The 16,064-nt window shown below is 39.1% G+C and overlaps 1 protein-coding gene across 1 annotated transcript in view; it reads left to right on the forward strand.

Annotated features, from left to right (window-relative positions):
• Positions 1–175: 175 nt before the first annotated feature.
• The window catches only part of TRIM23 (tripartite motif containing 23), a gene marked incomplete at its 5' end in the record, with an annotated part of 21,585 nt that continues 5,696 nt past the window's right edge, over positions 176–16,064 (forward strand). Inside the window, 6 exon segments of the mRNA XM_008939685.1 lie at positions 176–350; positions 9,967–10,088; positions 10,961–11,239; positions 11,866–12,048; positions 12,592–12,807; positions 13,846–13,980. Of these exon segments, the coding sequence (XP_008937933.1) occupies positions 176–350; positions 9,967–10,088; positions 10,961–11,239; positions 11,866–12,048; positions 12,592–12,807; positions 13,846–13,980 (1,110 nt within the window).

Raw genomic sequence — 16,064 nt, forward strand, 5'->3', positions numbered from 1 at the left:
GAGCGCGGCGATGCCCGCGTTTTAAATAGCGTTTATACGCTGGTGTACAAAGCAACATCAGTCACTCAGCCTATCTGCTGTGGTCGCAGGAGCTTCTGCGAAGTAAGTTGTGCCGTATGGTGTACTGGAAGAAGTTTTGCTTTTTTTATCAGCTCGAAAACAAATATAATCTCTTCTTAAATTTTAGGTTCTCGAGTGTGGAGTTTGTGAAGATGTATTTTCTTTGCAAGGTGACAAAGTTCCCCGGTTGCTTTTGTGTGGCCATACTGTCTGCCACGACTGTCTTACCCGGCTTCCCCTTCACAGCAGAGCAGTTCGTTGTCCTTTTGATCGACAAGTTACTGAACTAGGTAAGAAGATGTAAGTTTAAAGTTCTTGAAGCCTGTCAGCCAAGTATAGCTAGAAGATAATGCTAGATATAGGTCTTAATGTTCCACTTAAGGATAATATTTCCAAGTAATGAAGGTCTGGTGTTCCTTTTCATGCAGAGAAGCTCATAGTGCTGTTAAGCATAAACTAGCAAAACAGGTATCTTAGAAAAAGAAAGTTAAAAAACTGCCTTCATCTTCTTGAAGCTGGGCGTGCAAGTTTGTATCAGGTCTGGCTGAGCTGATTTTCCCGTTGCAGCCTTCCTGGTGCAGAGCTTTTGTGTTGGGAGTTAGAAGGGTGTTGTTAACACCCATGTCGTGGCTACCACTGAGCAGTGCTCACACAGCACCAAGGCTCCTTCTAATAGTCTGCCCCCCTCGGGGGAACAGGGAGGGGCAGGAGCCTGGGGGGAACACAACCAGGACAGCCGACCCAAACTGACCAAAGGGATATTCCACACCACATGATGTCAGCTCAGCTGTAAAGCTGGTACAAAGCAGGAAGAGGGGGGTGCACTACTCCTTGGCCCTCTGGAGCAACCACTATGTGTTTTGGAGCCCTACTTTGCAGGAAGGGGCCAGACATCACCTGGGGATGGGAAGCAGAGAATAAATCTTTGGGTTTTTTTCCCTTTGTGCCGCACATGGCATTGCCTGGCTTTGCTTTCCAATTAAACTGCCTTTGTTTTTACCCCCAAGGATTTTGTTTCCATCTTCCTTTCCTTTCCCCTTATGCTCTGCTGAGGAGGGAGAGGAAAGGGGAGGGTGATAGAGGGGCTTGGTGGGCATGACTTGCTCAGCCAGGGTTAATCCACCACACAGCTTTATGCCTTAAAGTACTTTTGTACAACTATATTTACATGGGGAGTGCTCTGTTTTGAATTAGTGTCTGAGGGTTCCTGAATGGGTATTAATTTCCTGTTGTCCTAAACACTAAATAAACCATGCAGTTAAAGAGGTAGTTTCTTTCACAAATTTGTCTGGATTATGATGAAGTGATATAGAGGGAAGAATCAGCCACAACAAACCTGTTATTTATAATGTAAAGTAGTTCTGTGTATGCTGTAACTGATACTGGCAGGCCATTAATAGGAATTTGCCCACTGTAGGATTGTCTGCAGACAGTATTTGAAAAGATGAGATACATCTTTTATCCAACAGTAGATGTTTATTTTAGGCAAAAGATGACACATGCTTGTAATTCCTTCAGAATAGGAATTGCCTGTTCAACATAGGGTTACAGAAAACGTGAGTTATCAGAATTCATATTGAGAAGAGCTACTGCCTCCACTGGTTCTGAATAGCACAGGGGAAACAAAACTGTTGGAAGGAGGACAGTCCTCAGAGAAGGCGATTAAATTCACTCAGGTGAGAATTTACTTTGCAGTAAGAGAATCTGCTAGACTGTAGAACAAACTGAGAGGAATATTAAAGCACTCTGTGGGGTGTTTTCACAGAAACAGGAGTCAGGAAAAGAAATACCAGTCTCATGAAAGAGGGGTTTGTTTTCTGTGTGAGGGATATGGTAAGTAGGAGCATCGTGAATGATTGCCAGTCTAGAACATGTGGTTAAAAGTCATGATTTGGTTTACTTCTTATCTATGACTGTACATCTGTGTGAGACTTCTTAAAGTATTCTTTTAAGAGGGAGACTGTTAAAGCACAAGACTCAGTCCTGATGTTGTGAAACATTTCTGTCCAAGGCCACTGCTTGTATCTTGTAAAATAAAAGCAGCATTTTTATGCTGACAGGGAACTTGTCATGTCTTAGTTTTTATTGTGCATTTTTTTCCCAGGCATCAGAAACTATCCCATCCATTTTTTGTGGGTTTTGAGTCTAACAAAAATGAAGCTTTATAAAAATATTTTAAGTTTTTTCACCTTACATAATACTGAGTCACTTCTGATCAAACAGTGAAATGTGATTAAACATGTAAGGCTCCTACAGGTAGGAAGAGGGAAGAAAACTGCAGCTCTTGTGTCTGTGATAGTAGACTTGCACCCTGCTGGATGGAGGATGCTATGCTGTGACCAGCAGTTGCTCAAAAAGATGACAAGTAGAAAATTTTAGTAAAACGGCTTGCAAATAAAGCTTCCGTGAAAAAAAATGTTCTGCCTGGTGATTTGGTGCAAAAGAGGCTCATAGCCTGTTCTAGTCTTAACAGGTCCATAAGAAGTGTTACTGCTCCTGGCATGTGAAAGTGGTGTGTTCTGTGGAGTGGAGCTCGTCATGGCCCTTCCTGGAGGCATCTGTGCGTTGTTTGTTGTTTTGCGCTGTTCACTTAGTAGTTACTGGTGTTGGTTAAATCTGCTGCAGCTGTAGTTCTGTTTCCTTCTGAGAGCTCAGGAGTGCTGCTGGTAAGGAGGCATGGCAACTCTGGGCACAGGAAACGTCTTATCCTCCTCTCCCCTCTCTTTGAAGCATGTGAGAGAGCAAGCTCCATTTTCACTCATTTCTGCTGTTTAATGTAGTAGTTTCAGGAAGCTGTTCAGTATCTAAATCTAGATTATAGTATTGCTACCAAGAGAAACTTCTGTTGAAAGAAAAGCTGTGTAATCAAGGTGTAAAGCTACCTGTGTTGAACAAAGTTCCTTGATCAGTAACCATGTGTTGAAATGGAAACAGATCTAATAAAATAATAAAGCAAAACCTGGGTGCCAAGCACTGCCAGCACCTCAGCTGCAGCAGAAGGGTGACAGTCACAGCAGAGAGTTGTCTGCGGGACTCATCAGGGAGTGGCAGCCACCCCAGGAAACTTTCTGATGTGTGGTGAACGTGATGTTAATGGTGTGGAATACTTACGTTGGTCAGCGTGGGTCAGCTGCGCTGGCTGTTGCTCCTCCAGGCTTCGGCACCTGGATAACTCAGAACTACAGACCGTGGTCACTACAAAGACCCACATGCCACAGCTGGCCACAAAGGAAAGCAAAGTGTCATGTCAACTTTGTTCTCACCAAATAGGGTGCTTCAGTCTTCTCAAAAATGCGGCGTTCCTGAATAGAAAACTGGTTTTATAGTTCTATCCCAGCGAAACCAGGGCATCTCCCTTCTGGAGTGGACACTTGGTTTGAATTAACTGGCCTGTCAGGAAGGCAGATTTAGAAGTAATTTGCAACCAGGATTTCTGGAAATACGGAGTTTGCAAGTCAAAAATGACAACAGAGTTTTACATGGTTAGCAAAATATTATAACAGTTCATAGAATCTTGCTAGGAGATAAAATATTTAGTAACTAACTGGTAGGACTAAAGATACTACTTTGCAGAGAAGGCAAAACAGATTTTTTTTTTTTTTGAGTTTTGTTTTAGTTCTTTAATGAAATTACCTGTGATTAATCTTTTTGTGAAGTATTTTAAATAAGTATGTACATGTTGAATGTATATGAGCTGCCTAGTGATTATCTTCAGCTGGATTAACATTCTTTAACCAAAAAGATGTAATGGAAAAGCTTTTCCAATTTTCAAAATTTTTAAGCCTTATATTCTAGAGATTAAGTTCAGTCAGGCAGTACATTTAGGGAAAAATCTGTAAAATGGGCCTTGTAAAAGTGACTCTTCTTAAAGCCTTTTCCTCAAAATATCTTGATTTGGGAGAAGAAGTGAATAATTTCTTGCAAACTGCTTTTTCTGTTTTTCCTGCATTTTGTTGTTGTGTGGTTTTTTTTTGGTTTTTTTTTTTTTTTTTTTGTTTGGTTGGGGTTTTTTTTGGTGTTTGGTTTGGTTTTTGTGTTGTTTTGGTTGTTTGTTTTTTTTTCTTTTTATTTTTATGTGTGGTTTATTTTTTTAAAATACGTGGACCAGGGAACTGTTGAGAAGGATGTGCTTGTGTTACAGCTTTGGAGGCTCTGACTTTTTACTTCAGCTGAGCGGCTGTGTTAAGGAAGCCTTTGACAGTTTATAGCTCAGGTGAACTCTGTGTACCATCCTTATTTTACAGGACTGAAACTATTTTCTGTCATCAGAGTTTATTGAACTGATGTATGCGGGTGTTGGCATCCTTCATGGAATCCATCCTGTTGGTGTTGCTTACATTTATTATTTTGCTAATGTTTGTATGCTAAGGTAAAACTTTAAAGCATTGTGCAAGAAAACGTGGCTATAACATAGTGTTCTCTTGGCTTTGTTCAGACAGGCAAAAATTGGTTCTTTTTATACCTTACATTATTTATAAGCCTTTTGAAGACAAGCTTCATGCTCTTGAAAATGATGTGTTGTTGGCTGGAGTCGGTCTTAATATCTTCACTTTGTCACTATCTCATTCCTGGCTGCCACACTTCCTGCTATTCATGTCTTATTCTTCTTTTGAGAAGAGACAGTCAGATTGTATAGCGGTTTTGTAATGGGCACAAACATCCTTTGTAGGCACAAGGATGAGATCACTAGACTCTTTTGCATTTGTGACCAAAACAGAATTTCAGCTAAAGCCCAAGAGATTAAATAGATGTATTTATACCACTCATCTTTTAGTGGTTTTAAATATAAAATAGCCACTTGCACAGACGTGTTGAAAATGTGTACGTTGAGTACCTAAATTTTGTAGTAGATTTAGTGTAAAAAGAAGCAAAGAGGTGCTTTCTCAAATACATAAACTTCAAGGTAGGTATCAGTGAAATGAGGCATGGCTTTCTGTATGATAATGCATGTTTCGTAGGGTGCATAAAGATTATAAATTCTGTTTTAACAGATTAATAGTTGATATGTAAACTTTGCCTATTTTTCTGTCTGTGTCCAAGGTTGAGGGGACACTGACAATGTGTAACATGTTAGCAAAACTCAGGATATATAATACAAAGTTAAAAAGAAGAGTGTAAAAGTGGTGTAACTGTTTCTACAGTCATCTTTAATTTGTGAACAAGAAGATAATTGCAGAATAGCTACAGAGGTATCATTTCTGTTGTTTACATTTCAGTGAATTAGTTCTGCTTTGACTTTTCTGTCTTGGCTTTCTGTTCGAGCTAGCTGTGGAACAGAACTAAAATGGTTAAAATCAGTTATGAGAGTGTAAACTGAGGAAAGTACTGTTTAGTTTGGTTAGGATTTTTTTTAATAAACATATTAAAACCTGTGAAAGAAAATACTTTTGTAAGAAGCCTTATAATGATTGAACAGCTTGGCATTATCCAGTGATTGCTTAAACACTATGACAATGTTTGCTTAAAGGCTGATCTGCTATAATTTATTTCAGAAGTAGGTTTATCCTTTTGGTGTGTGTGCATCCGTATATACTCTGCTCTTAACATCTACATGGATTAGCAGCTAATCTGGAAATACAAGGTGCAGCTAATCTGGAGATACAAGGTGCACATTAGGATCAGCAGTCATATCAATGTGTTCCTATGGTACTGTTTTAAATACAGTAGTAACTGCAGGTTGTACACAGTTTGCTGTGGTACAGAGCTTTTCTAAATGCTTTAGAAGAGAACCATCTAGCTACTTGCCTTTGCTTGAATTTCTGGGAGTTAGCATCTAGATACAGTGTCAGCAAATCCTGACTTGTGTTTACAAGATGGTTTGACATAATTCAGATTCTAAAAGTGTATATTTTGCCCTGTATTTCTTCAACTTGTAGTAAGAGATGTGCCTTTTACTTATGGATCCACCAGGTGGATCATCTTGTCATAGAATGAGTTCAGGTTCATGAAGCAGGACCTGACTTTAATAATTCTGTGCTGACTGGGCCTGATCACCTGGCTGTCCTGAATACGGTGCGTAATGACACTCAAGATGATCTGTTTCCTGACCTCTGGCACTGAGATCAGACCAACAGGCCTGTAGTTCCTCCTTCTGGCCCTTCTTGTAGATGGGTGCCACATTTGCTACCCTCCAGTCAAGTGGGTCCCCCCTGGTTAGCCAGGACTTCTGATAAATGATGAAGAGTGGTTTGGTGAGCACCGTACCATACTAAGTACTACGAAGAAAATTAACTCAATCCCAGACAAAACCAGTAGAGAAAATAATTCTTAACAAGCTTAAGATGGGAGAACTTGCAGATCTGTTTGTTTTCTGGAGTTCTGTTTGCTTTTGTGTACACTTCCTTAGAAACAATATTGTAACATACCTAGCTCTTAAAATTGTTGCCTCTTATGCAGTGGCTATATTTGAACAGTATTTGTGTAATTCTAGAAAGAGCCTTTATAGCAACATGCACTCTCTTTGTGCTGCAAAACCAGACCTCCCTCTGAGGTGAGAATCCGTATTCTTAGAATCATGAAAGCAATTATTTTCTCTGGCTGTGTAGCAAGCCGATGAGTAGTGAAATGTGAGCATTTGGGATAGGTACTTGATTTTGCTGGTCCTTATAACTGCCTGCTACTCATAGCAGGTGGTGTTTGTATGTTCAGTTGGAACAGCACTTTCACTCTAATGATACATCAAAATCTATGGAATGTTTGATAAATCTCAATATTGAGGTAGAAGGATACAGTATGTCTGTATAGGATCAGTGGGGATGACATCTGAATTTCAGAAGGATGCAGAGGCCATGTGCCTACCAGACCACCACAGGGCAGCATGATACAGGGGTGGTGAAATGGCACTCAGGAGAACCAGACAATTCAAGTAGCCTGGTCTTTCTGTTTGGGAGAACATGTGGGATATGGTTTCTGTGAATTCACATCAGATGCAGACTTCTGTCAGACACCAGATTTGAAAATGTCAAGAGTTTTTAGGCATCATGTGAAATAAACCTCAGGCTCCAGTTGGTGTTCTGATAGTCTTTGAATCTGAATTATGAGAGGCAGCCCATGTATTTCCAGATATGGCGTTGTTTTCTAAAATCGTGTTTTCCAGATCATGCTTGAAGCAAAGCTTAAGTTGAATAAAGCAGTTATTAAATTTAATAAAGAACTCTAGTATGTGGGATTGCTTTTTTTGACTTTTTTATTTTTTTAAAAAATGACAGACCGTAAAGCTGACAGATATTCACTAAAAGTTTGGCTTCTGTTCTTACGTGGGCATGTTTGCACAAACTACAAAACAAATATTTGAATTACAAAAGCAGTATGTAAGGCAATTTTGTCCAGATACTGGTGTCCCACACTCTAAAAAGTAACTGCAGTCTTTGTGAGACTTCTCTTGTCTCACAAACTTAGTTCAAAGGTTCCATCACAAAACACATTAATTCATTTCAGGTCCTACAGATTCTATTTAAATATGAGGTGACATTTCTAGGCACCTGCTAGCTACACAAATGCGTGTCTGTCACTGACATGAGCACTACCAGTGATACTGTGCCTTCTGTCATTCTGCTAAAAGCTAGCAAACCCCCTGACATGGTCTCTCACAAATAAGGATGTAGACAAAGTAAAAAAAGGTAATTCTGGTTATATGTACGAGTTGAGGTACAAGAGGCTTGGGCAGCCCTAAGGAAAGAGATCTGGGGGTTTGGGTTGGTGGCAAGTTGCATGAGAGTCAGCTATGTGCCCTGGCAAAAGGCCAACTGTTGGCCCAAAAGGGCCAACTGTTTCCTAGGGTACATCAAGCACAACATAGCCAGTTGGTCATAGCCAGTTGGTCAAGGGAGGTGATTGTTCCACTCTGCGCTGTACTGGTACAGCCTCACCTCAAGTACTGCGTGCAGTTTTGGGTGTCTCGGTAGATGAAGGACATCAGACTATTAGAGTGTGTCCAGAGGAGTGTGACCAAGATGGAGAAAGGTTTCAAGGGCTAGACTTAGGAGGAGCACTTGAGATCACTTGGTTTGTTCAGCTTGGGGAAGAAAAGGCTGAGGAGTCACATCACTGCAGGCTACCAGTTCCTCAAGGTGGGCCTAGAGGTGCTCATCTCCTCTCTCTGGTGAACAGTGATAGGACATGAGGAAATGGACTGAAGCTATGCCAGGACAAGTTCAGATTGGGCATTAGGAAAAGTTTTTTCACTGAGAGGGTGACTGGTCACTGGGCTAGGCTCCCCAGGGAAGTAATCATGGCATCAAGCATGTTAGAGTTCAAGGATCCTCTGGACAATACTCTTGGTTTCGTTTTTGGTGGTCCTGCGAGAAGGTGAGTGTTGTACTTGATCCCTTCCAACTTGAGATATTCTGTGATTCTAATTCTCTCATTTGGGAAGAGAATGAGAGAAGAGAATGGGTCAGCCAGCTGCAGAAAAGGACCAGGTGGTCCTGATTTACCTGGTGTGCTGTTGCGGCAAAGGAGGCTAATGGTATCCTAGGCTACATTAGGAGAAGTGCTGCCAGCAAGTCCACAGTGGTGGTCCTTCCGCTGTCCTCAGCACTGGTGAGGCCACACCTGGAGCACTGTGTGCAGTTTTGGGCTCCCCAGTACCAGAGAGATGTGGACCTACTGGAGCAAAAGGCCAGTAAGATAATGAAGGAAGTGGAGCATCTCTCATGAGGAAATGCTGAGAGATATTTTGCAAGAATCTGAAGGGAAAGTATAAAGAGAACAGAGCCAGGCTTTTTTCAGTGTGTCTAGTGACAGAACTAGAGGCACTGTGCACAAACTGGAACACAGGACGTTCTTTCTGCACATAAAGAAACAAGTGTGACTGTGCAGCTAACCAAGCTCTGGCACAGGTTGCTCAGGGAGGTGGTGGAATCTCCTTCCTTGGAGATCTTCAGAAGCTGCCTGGCAACACACTCTAGGTGACCCTGCTTGAGCAGGGGTACTTGTCAAGGTGATGTCCAGAGGTCCTTTCCAAACCAACCACTGTGTGATTCTGAAATGACTAAAATAATCCAGTGCTGAAACATGATGCTTTATCTCTTGAGGCATATTTACTCTGAAACAGAGAAAATATCTTTAAATTTATGGTGAAAAATATAAATTAATGATAAAAAAAGGTCAAGGGATGACACATCTTTGGAGAAGGAATCACTAGGTTTCTCATATGCTACATGGCCTGTACAGATAGCATTTAGAATCATTGGAATGCAATTCTGGTTCTGCTTCTCATCCTTTTCCCTCATGTTAACCTCTAATCCTCAAAATGAGGATGATACAGGAGTAGATATGGGTTTCTACTTTGCTCTGGGGAGTATGAGACATCTCCTTTTTTGCTTTATCAAGTAGTGTTGTACCCAGATCTTTCTTTTGGAAACTCATTCAGATTTTTACTGGACTGAGATATGCAATAGGTGTTGCACCTTGTGATTCAGGGAATATGAAGTTTGTCTGTGTGACAGCATCTGCTAGCACAGAAATCTGAATTTATGAACATTTTACAGAAATGTTCTGTTAGAAATGTTCACTGTATGTAGTTATGCATAATAATTTTTATGATACATATTGCAGTTTGTGTGTTCCTTGTAGTCTTTAATTGTTAGCTAATTTGGATTATTTTACAAGTGGTTTTACTGAGTTTTTGTAAATTTTTAATAGTCTTGGTGTCTTTCAAGTAGGGAAAATCTGCACAAATATTAAATTGTTCCATGGTGGAAGGAAGGAAGAGGATGGAAAGCTAGTGTGAGGTTACATAGTAAAAGTGGTAGTTATATCTCACACTAATTAATATCATGGTAGTTAATGTGTTCTTAATATTTGTCAGAATCTCAGCTGTGGTTTGTGGAACTTCTCATGATGGTGTTTGCTTGAGGTTTTTCTTCCTCTCCTCCTCTTCATTTAACTCTTCCTCAATAATAGGAGATTCTGGTGTCTGGGGCTTGAAAAAGAATTTTGCTTTGTTGGAACTCTTGGAACGATTACAGAATGGACCTGCTGGGCAGTGTGGGACAGCAGAAGAAACCATTGGTCTATCTGGAGAGGTACTGAGTTTTTAAAAAAAGCAAAAAAAAGTTTGTTACATTTGCTTGAAGTAAAAAAAAAAAAAAATCAGTCCTTTGCCAAATGTAGTTTCAATAATAACGTTGTTGCTTTTTTTCAGTATCTGGTATTAAGGCTTCAATTAATTGCTTCATAATTAAATGCTAATCTGTGCTGACTAAGCAAAAAATAAAAAGGTATTGGCAAACAGGCATACTTTCCCCCCTTTTTTAGGCTTTTAAGATTTCCAGAAAACATTACTCATTTGGGTATTTTAGTTATAGTAATTTAAGGACAGTTTTCTCAAATTTCTTAGAAACTCTTTCTAAAGACTTCAAATATTCTTCTTGAGTAGTTGTTTTTTATAGTCATTTGATATCACTACATCATGTGATAGTACGTAATTATCAAAATTAGCTGTTTTAATTATTCTGACATTAACAGCTGGTATTAAACTATCATGCAATGCCATTCCAGGAATAGAAAAGTGCCTATTTGTCCACTGGTGTTTCATCTGTCTGGAAGTTTGTAATTCTTTGTTCCATAATGACTGCTTCAGAGGAGATGACAGGAGCGTGAGTTCTTTTATCCTCCAAACCTTTACAGCTTCCACGAAGTTCGGATTTATAAAATCACTGAACACCTGTAGAGTAATTTATTTGAGTTGGTCATAAAAGAAACGGTGTTTTATTTTTTAAAAATATACCGAGAACTTAAAATCAGGCTTTCAAAGTAGCCCAAGTGTTTATTAGTGTGTAACATTTACAGCAAGCCTGTTTTCAAGCTTGTATTCATGGCAGGTCTTCTGAGTTTCCTCAGTTATTTGGATTAAATGTTAACCTTTTTTTTCTTTTTTTTTTTTTTTTCCTGTTAGAGTATCATTCGTTGTGATGAAGACGAAGCCCACGTTGCATCTGTATATTGCACTGTTTGTGCCACTCACCTGTGCACAGACTGTTCCCAGCTTACTCATTCTACAAAGACCTTAGCAAAACACAGGCGTGTACCTCTTGCTGATAAGCCTCATGAGAAGACCATGTGCTCCCAACACCAAGTGCATGCTATTGAGTTTGTTTGTTTAGAAGAGGGCTGTCAGGCCAGTCCTCTTATGTGTTGTGTCTGCAAAGAATATGGGAAGCATCAAGGTCATAAGGTACTGCTAATAACTATTTCTACTCCTGCTCTGGGGTGGCTTGGATAATTGTCCAATTAAAGTACAAAAGATTATCAAGAAAGTCAGGTAGATTCTTGTTATGTCTTTATATAAGTAACTTCATACTGTTCTTTCATTTTCCTTTCATTTGAGATAACTGCCATGATAAACATGGAAAAAAAAAAAATTCTAAGACCACAATAAGTTATTTATCTATTAAGATGGAGAGTCTCTTTATGTGATGCTTTTCTGAACTTGTCACAGCATTGAGTCAGCAGTTCTGAAAGTTGTTTTTGTCACACAAACACTAGGCTCATCCAACCTGGTGCAGCCTATCCACCTTTCTCTTTTTCAATACTTGACTATGATAAACAGGAAATTTGTATATTTACCTGTGTAATTGATAGATGCTTATCTTAGTCTCACTATAATCTGTAACTCCTGATTGCATTTTAAATTGCAGGATGGTTTTAAATTCCTACCTGCCTTTCCTCTGTATAGGTATATATGTGTATGTGTGTATGTACATAAACATACACATATATATTAAAGGTGTAGTAAAATAGAAAATATTATTGAGGAAGATACTTATAATTGATCTTTGATATCTTGCTTTTAATTAATAGCATTCTGTCTTGGAACCAGAAGCAAACCAGATTCGTGCATCCATTTTAGACATGGCCCACTGTATAAGAACTTTCACAGAAGAAATCTCAGATTATTCCAGAAAATTAGTTGGAATTGTGCAGCATATAGAAGGAGGAGAACAAATAGTTGAAGATGGAGTTGGAATGGCCCATACTGAACATGTATGCATTTTGTTTTTTTCCCACATCCATGGGGTATTTGCTTTTTGTGATAATGAAGATAAGGAATTTCTTTGAAAATTACACGTAGGTTTTGTAAGACAAGACGTTATGTTCTTATCTTTACCAAGTCAGTGTTGAGGCTTAAGCCAGCAGATGGAGGGTAACTTGTAGACCATTACAGTGATTTTAAGCTATGTGGAAACAGGGGGGCAGTAGGGAAGGCTGTGTAACTGCTAGTACAGTATTGAAGTACTGTGACAGATTGCATCTGTTCTCAGGTGCTGTGATACTACTGAGGCTTTTTTCCCTGGTCATTTTTAGAAAGTTGTGTATCCATACAGATAAGGTACTTTATTATTGGAGCAACCTCTTGAAGGAGCTTGGTCTTAGGGCTGATAATACTTTCTGTATAACTAGTACTTGAACTGTCATGTAGTCAAGGAGATGTGAACTTAAGTTAGAAAGTGGAATGAAATGAAAAATGTACTTCTGGAATCAGCTGGTGTCCCTCATGCTCTGGATTTCCTGGCTGCAACACTGTAGGTACCAGGGACGGCCGAGAACGCGCGCTCGTGTGTCCGAGCCTATTTTTCCGATCTTCATGAAACCCTTTGTCGTCAGGAGGAGATGGCTCTTAGTGTTGTTGATGCTCATGTGAGAGAGAAGTTGATTTGGCTTAGGCAACAACAAGAAGACATGACCATCCTCTTGTCACAGGTTTCAACAGCTTGCCTTCACTGTGAAAAGACTTTACAACAGGTAGGTTGGCCAAGTGAGCTGTGAAACATGGTGAGGTACATGGAACTGCAGATTAAGTGTAGGCTACCCATGGAAAAGTTAGGTGATACTCTGCATTTGTATTTCCTTTGCAATGTTGAAACAATAATGATTTAATGTGAGATTGAAGTATTCATTACAAGAGGGTGTTAAACAAGGTTTGTCAGTACAAAGGCATCAAGTACTCCAGTTGCTGGATATACTGTGACGTGATTCTCATGTCTGGGGTAATTTTTTGTTATTTGTGAGGTTAGTGGGAAGGAGAGATGAAACTGAAGAAGAAACCTACCAGTTTTACGGGAGACTTTACAGTTGCAGTTACCAGTGTAGGTGTTTGAAGATAGTTATATAAGGCTGGTATGAAAAAATATTTCAGAACTCTCTGTAGCACTTGTAATATGGGTAATTCAACATACTAAATGTGTGAAAGAAGTGGTTGTGTGAGAGCACCTGTTGGTACCTGTCCATTCGCTTAATTTAGTGATAGCAGGAAGTAAATAGTGTATGAAACCACAGTCAACAGTGTGCAAAATTACTTCATAAATGTGATATTTTTACTTTTTTTTTTTTTTTACAATTAGTGCATGGTTGCTTAGTCGGGTGTACTTTTAACTGTGCAAATGGTCTCATCATCAATGGATGTATATTGATGTTTTTGTGTTGTGTGCTGCAAAGCAGCTGCTCTATTTCAGCTGCTGGAATAATACATGAATTCTGGAAATATTCTTTATATATTAGTGTCTCTTACAGTCTTATTCCTACAGCACTAAGGGAGGTCAAAGATAAAGCTTTTTAAAATTGTAGAACTATTTATTATCTATTATAATTAAGGAGGAGTGACAAGGGCTTCACATCTGTATTACAGTTTTAAATAAATCTATTTTGTAAATGTGAGTTTCTTTAACTAGAGTATTTCTATTTAAAAAGCTTTATTTCTAGCCATCGTATTTACATTGTGTTTTGTTATTTTAAGTAAGTTGTTAAAGGAAAGTCACGCTTTTGTTTTCTTTGCCTGTTTAGGATGACTGCAGAGTAGTGTTGGCCAAACAGGAAATCACAAGACTGCTAGAGACATTACAGAAACAACAGCAGCAGTTTACAGAACTTGCAGATCATGTACAGCTGGATGCTAGCATACCTGTCACGTTTACAAAGGTACTCTTAATCTCATGAATATATCTGTCCACCCTATGAAGTCCCAAATATAATTTAAAAGAAAGCAGGAATAATGTATGTTCGTTGTGATGCTGTGTTTGTTGCAGCAAATTGGGGCAGTTCAGAATCAGAGCCACAGTGTCGTAACATATGATGAGTGCCATCTCATATTTGAGCAACAAAACTGCTGTGCTGTTGTTGTTCATTTGACATTGAGTACATCAGCAGCTTTGTTTGAGTATTAACTGTTCTCTTTTAAAACTCTAAGATAGTGTTTGTGAATTCTGGAAGCACCTTTCTGTGGAAACATCCCTTATATGTTGTGCGTTCAACTCAGATTGGGAGCCTACCCTGTGTTTTTCTATGTATTTTTGGCTTTTTCATGAGGACAGCCTAGCTTGTGCAGAATGTTTATAGAAAGTTTATTTCCTATAAATTGCACACTTGTTTTAAAGTTCAACAATGCTATCATAACTTTCAGTTTGTAATACTAAAAGTAATGTATTTCTTTTAATTCATTAGGTGATAATTTGTGTTGTAGTTGCTTTGTATTCACTGATAGTTTAGACAGTGCATGTTCTGAGTAGCATTTTTTTAATTGCACTAATATCATTTCAATACCACCTGTTCTTTGGAAGTGATGAAATCATTAGGAGTTTGATAATTGTGATACGTTTCTTACATAGGAGAGTAATTAAGTTTGAAACCCTAAAGAGCAATAAGTGCTTTGATTTACGGAATTTTTTGTTCTGAATGGGTGAAAGAGCAATAGGATCTGTCATTGCTGAGACGAAACTGAGCATTGACTGTTGCTGTTGAAGCCTTCACTGTGAGGAAGTGGATGCTTCAATGAGGATTCTTGTCCCAGGCCTTGTTGGAGTCAGAAATTCAGTTTCTTCCAAATAATTTATTTTGTATCTTCAGTGTATTTGAATTCCTGAATGACTGCTTTGTCAGATCAATAAATGCAACATTTTCACTTCTGCCCCTCCCTTCCCTCTTCAGCAGAGACCAGAGCTGGTGGGGTCAGGGAGATCTCTTCTCGAAACCCCCACTGTTCTGTGCATGAAGCAGCATTCACATTTCAGAGATGATGAATGGCATTCTGTGTGTACAGAGGTGATTGAAGCTACCATCTCACAGCTCCGAGTCAGGGAGGTGTTTTTGTGTCTGTGTTTGAATTTAGGAGCTGTTAATGTGACTCAGAAAATTCTGATTGTGAATTTTGGAGCATTTGGAAAGGGAATGGTTGTAGACAACTAAGCTGTAATAGGGTGTCTGAAATAGGTCTCAGCTTGGGGGACTCAGAAGCCTTCAAGTGTATCTCTACACCTCAGTTTTCTTCAGAAAAAATGGGTCTTCTGTTGTTATTCTACTGTGGCAAATTGGTATTTTTAGGAAATCTGAAGCTTACATTGTGAATTTCAAAAGTATGGAAGCAAATGTCACTTTTCACCAAAACAAAAACAGCCATGGAAAAGGTGAAAATAATTACTTCAGTCTCTTAGTTTTTGTGTTTCTTCATTGCTGACAAAGTTCAGTGCTCTCTTTCTGCACAATGTGTTTTTAGAACACTATCATGTTGATGGCCAGTGTTGTGACTTGCAGTGAGGCTTGTTATTCCTGAATGGTTTGTGCAACAGATTTCAGACAGAAATGTGTCTTCAGGTCAAAAACTGTTAAATTGTATTACATCACTGAAAAGGTCTTTCTCAGGAACTCTTGTGCACTGACGGCTGCATCCATTATAAAATTAAAAAAGCATTTCAAACAGTACCACATCAGAGGAACATTCTATATCCAGTGAAAGCTGTGAAGATTTAAGAAGAGGAGGGAACAGTCCTTTTCACTATTGAAACTGGGTAGGTTTTACCCACATTTTTTGTTTCACTGAAGCATGGGTAGTGCTGTTCCCTCCTCCCAAACCCTCAAGGGAAATGCCACATATAAAGCTGCGAAGGGACAGTGTGGATAATTTGAGGACAAGATGCTGAAAATCTTTCTACAAATATGTTAGGTTTGGTTTTTTTTCACCAGATGTTGTTACTATATTGTTTCCAATGGATCCGTCTTTCCGTATGTAG

Source organism: Merops nubicus, unplaced genomic scaffold (genome assembly GCF_000691845.1).
Source record: "Merops nubicus isolate BGI_N331 unplaced genomic scaffold, ASM69184v1 scaffold18474, whole genome shotgun sequence".
Taxonomy (NCBI): Eukaryota; Metazoa; Chordata; class Aves; order Coraciiformes; family Meropidae; genus Merops; species Merops nubicus.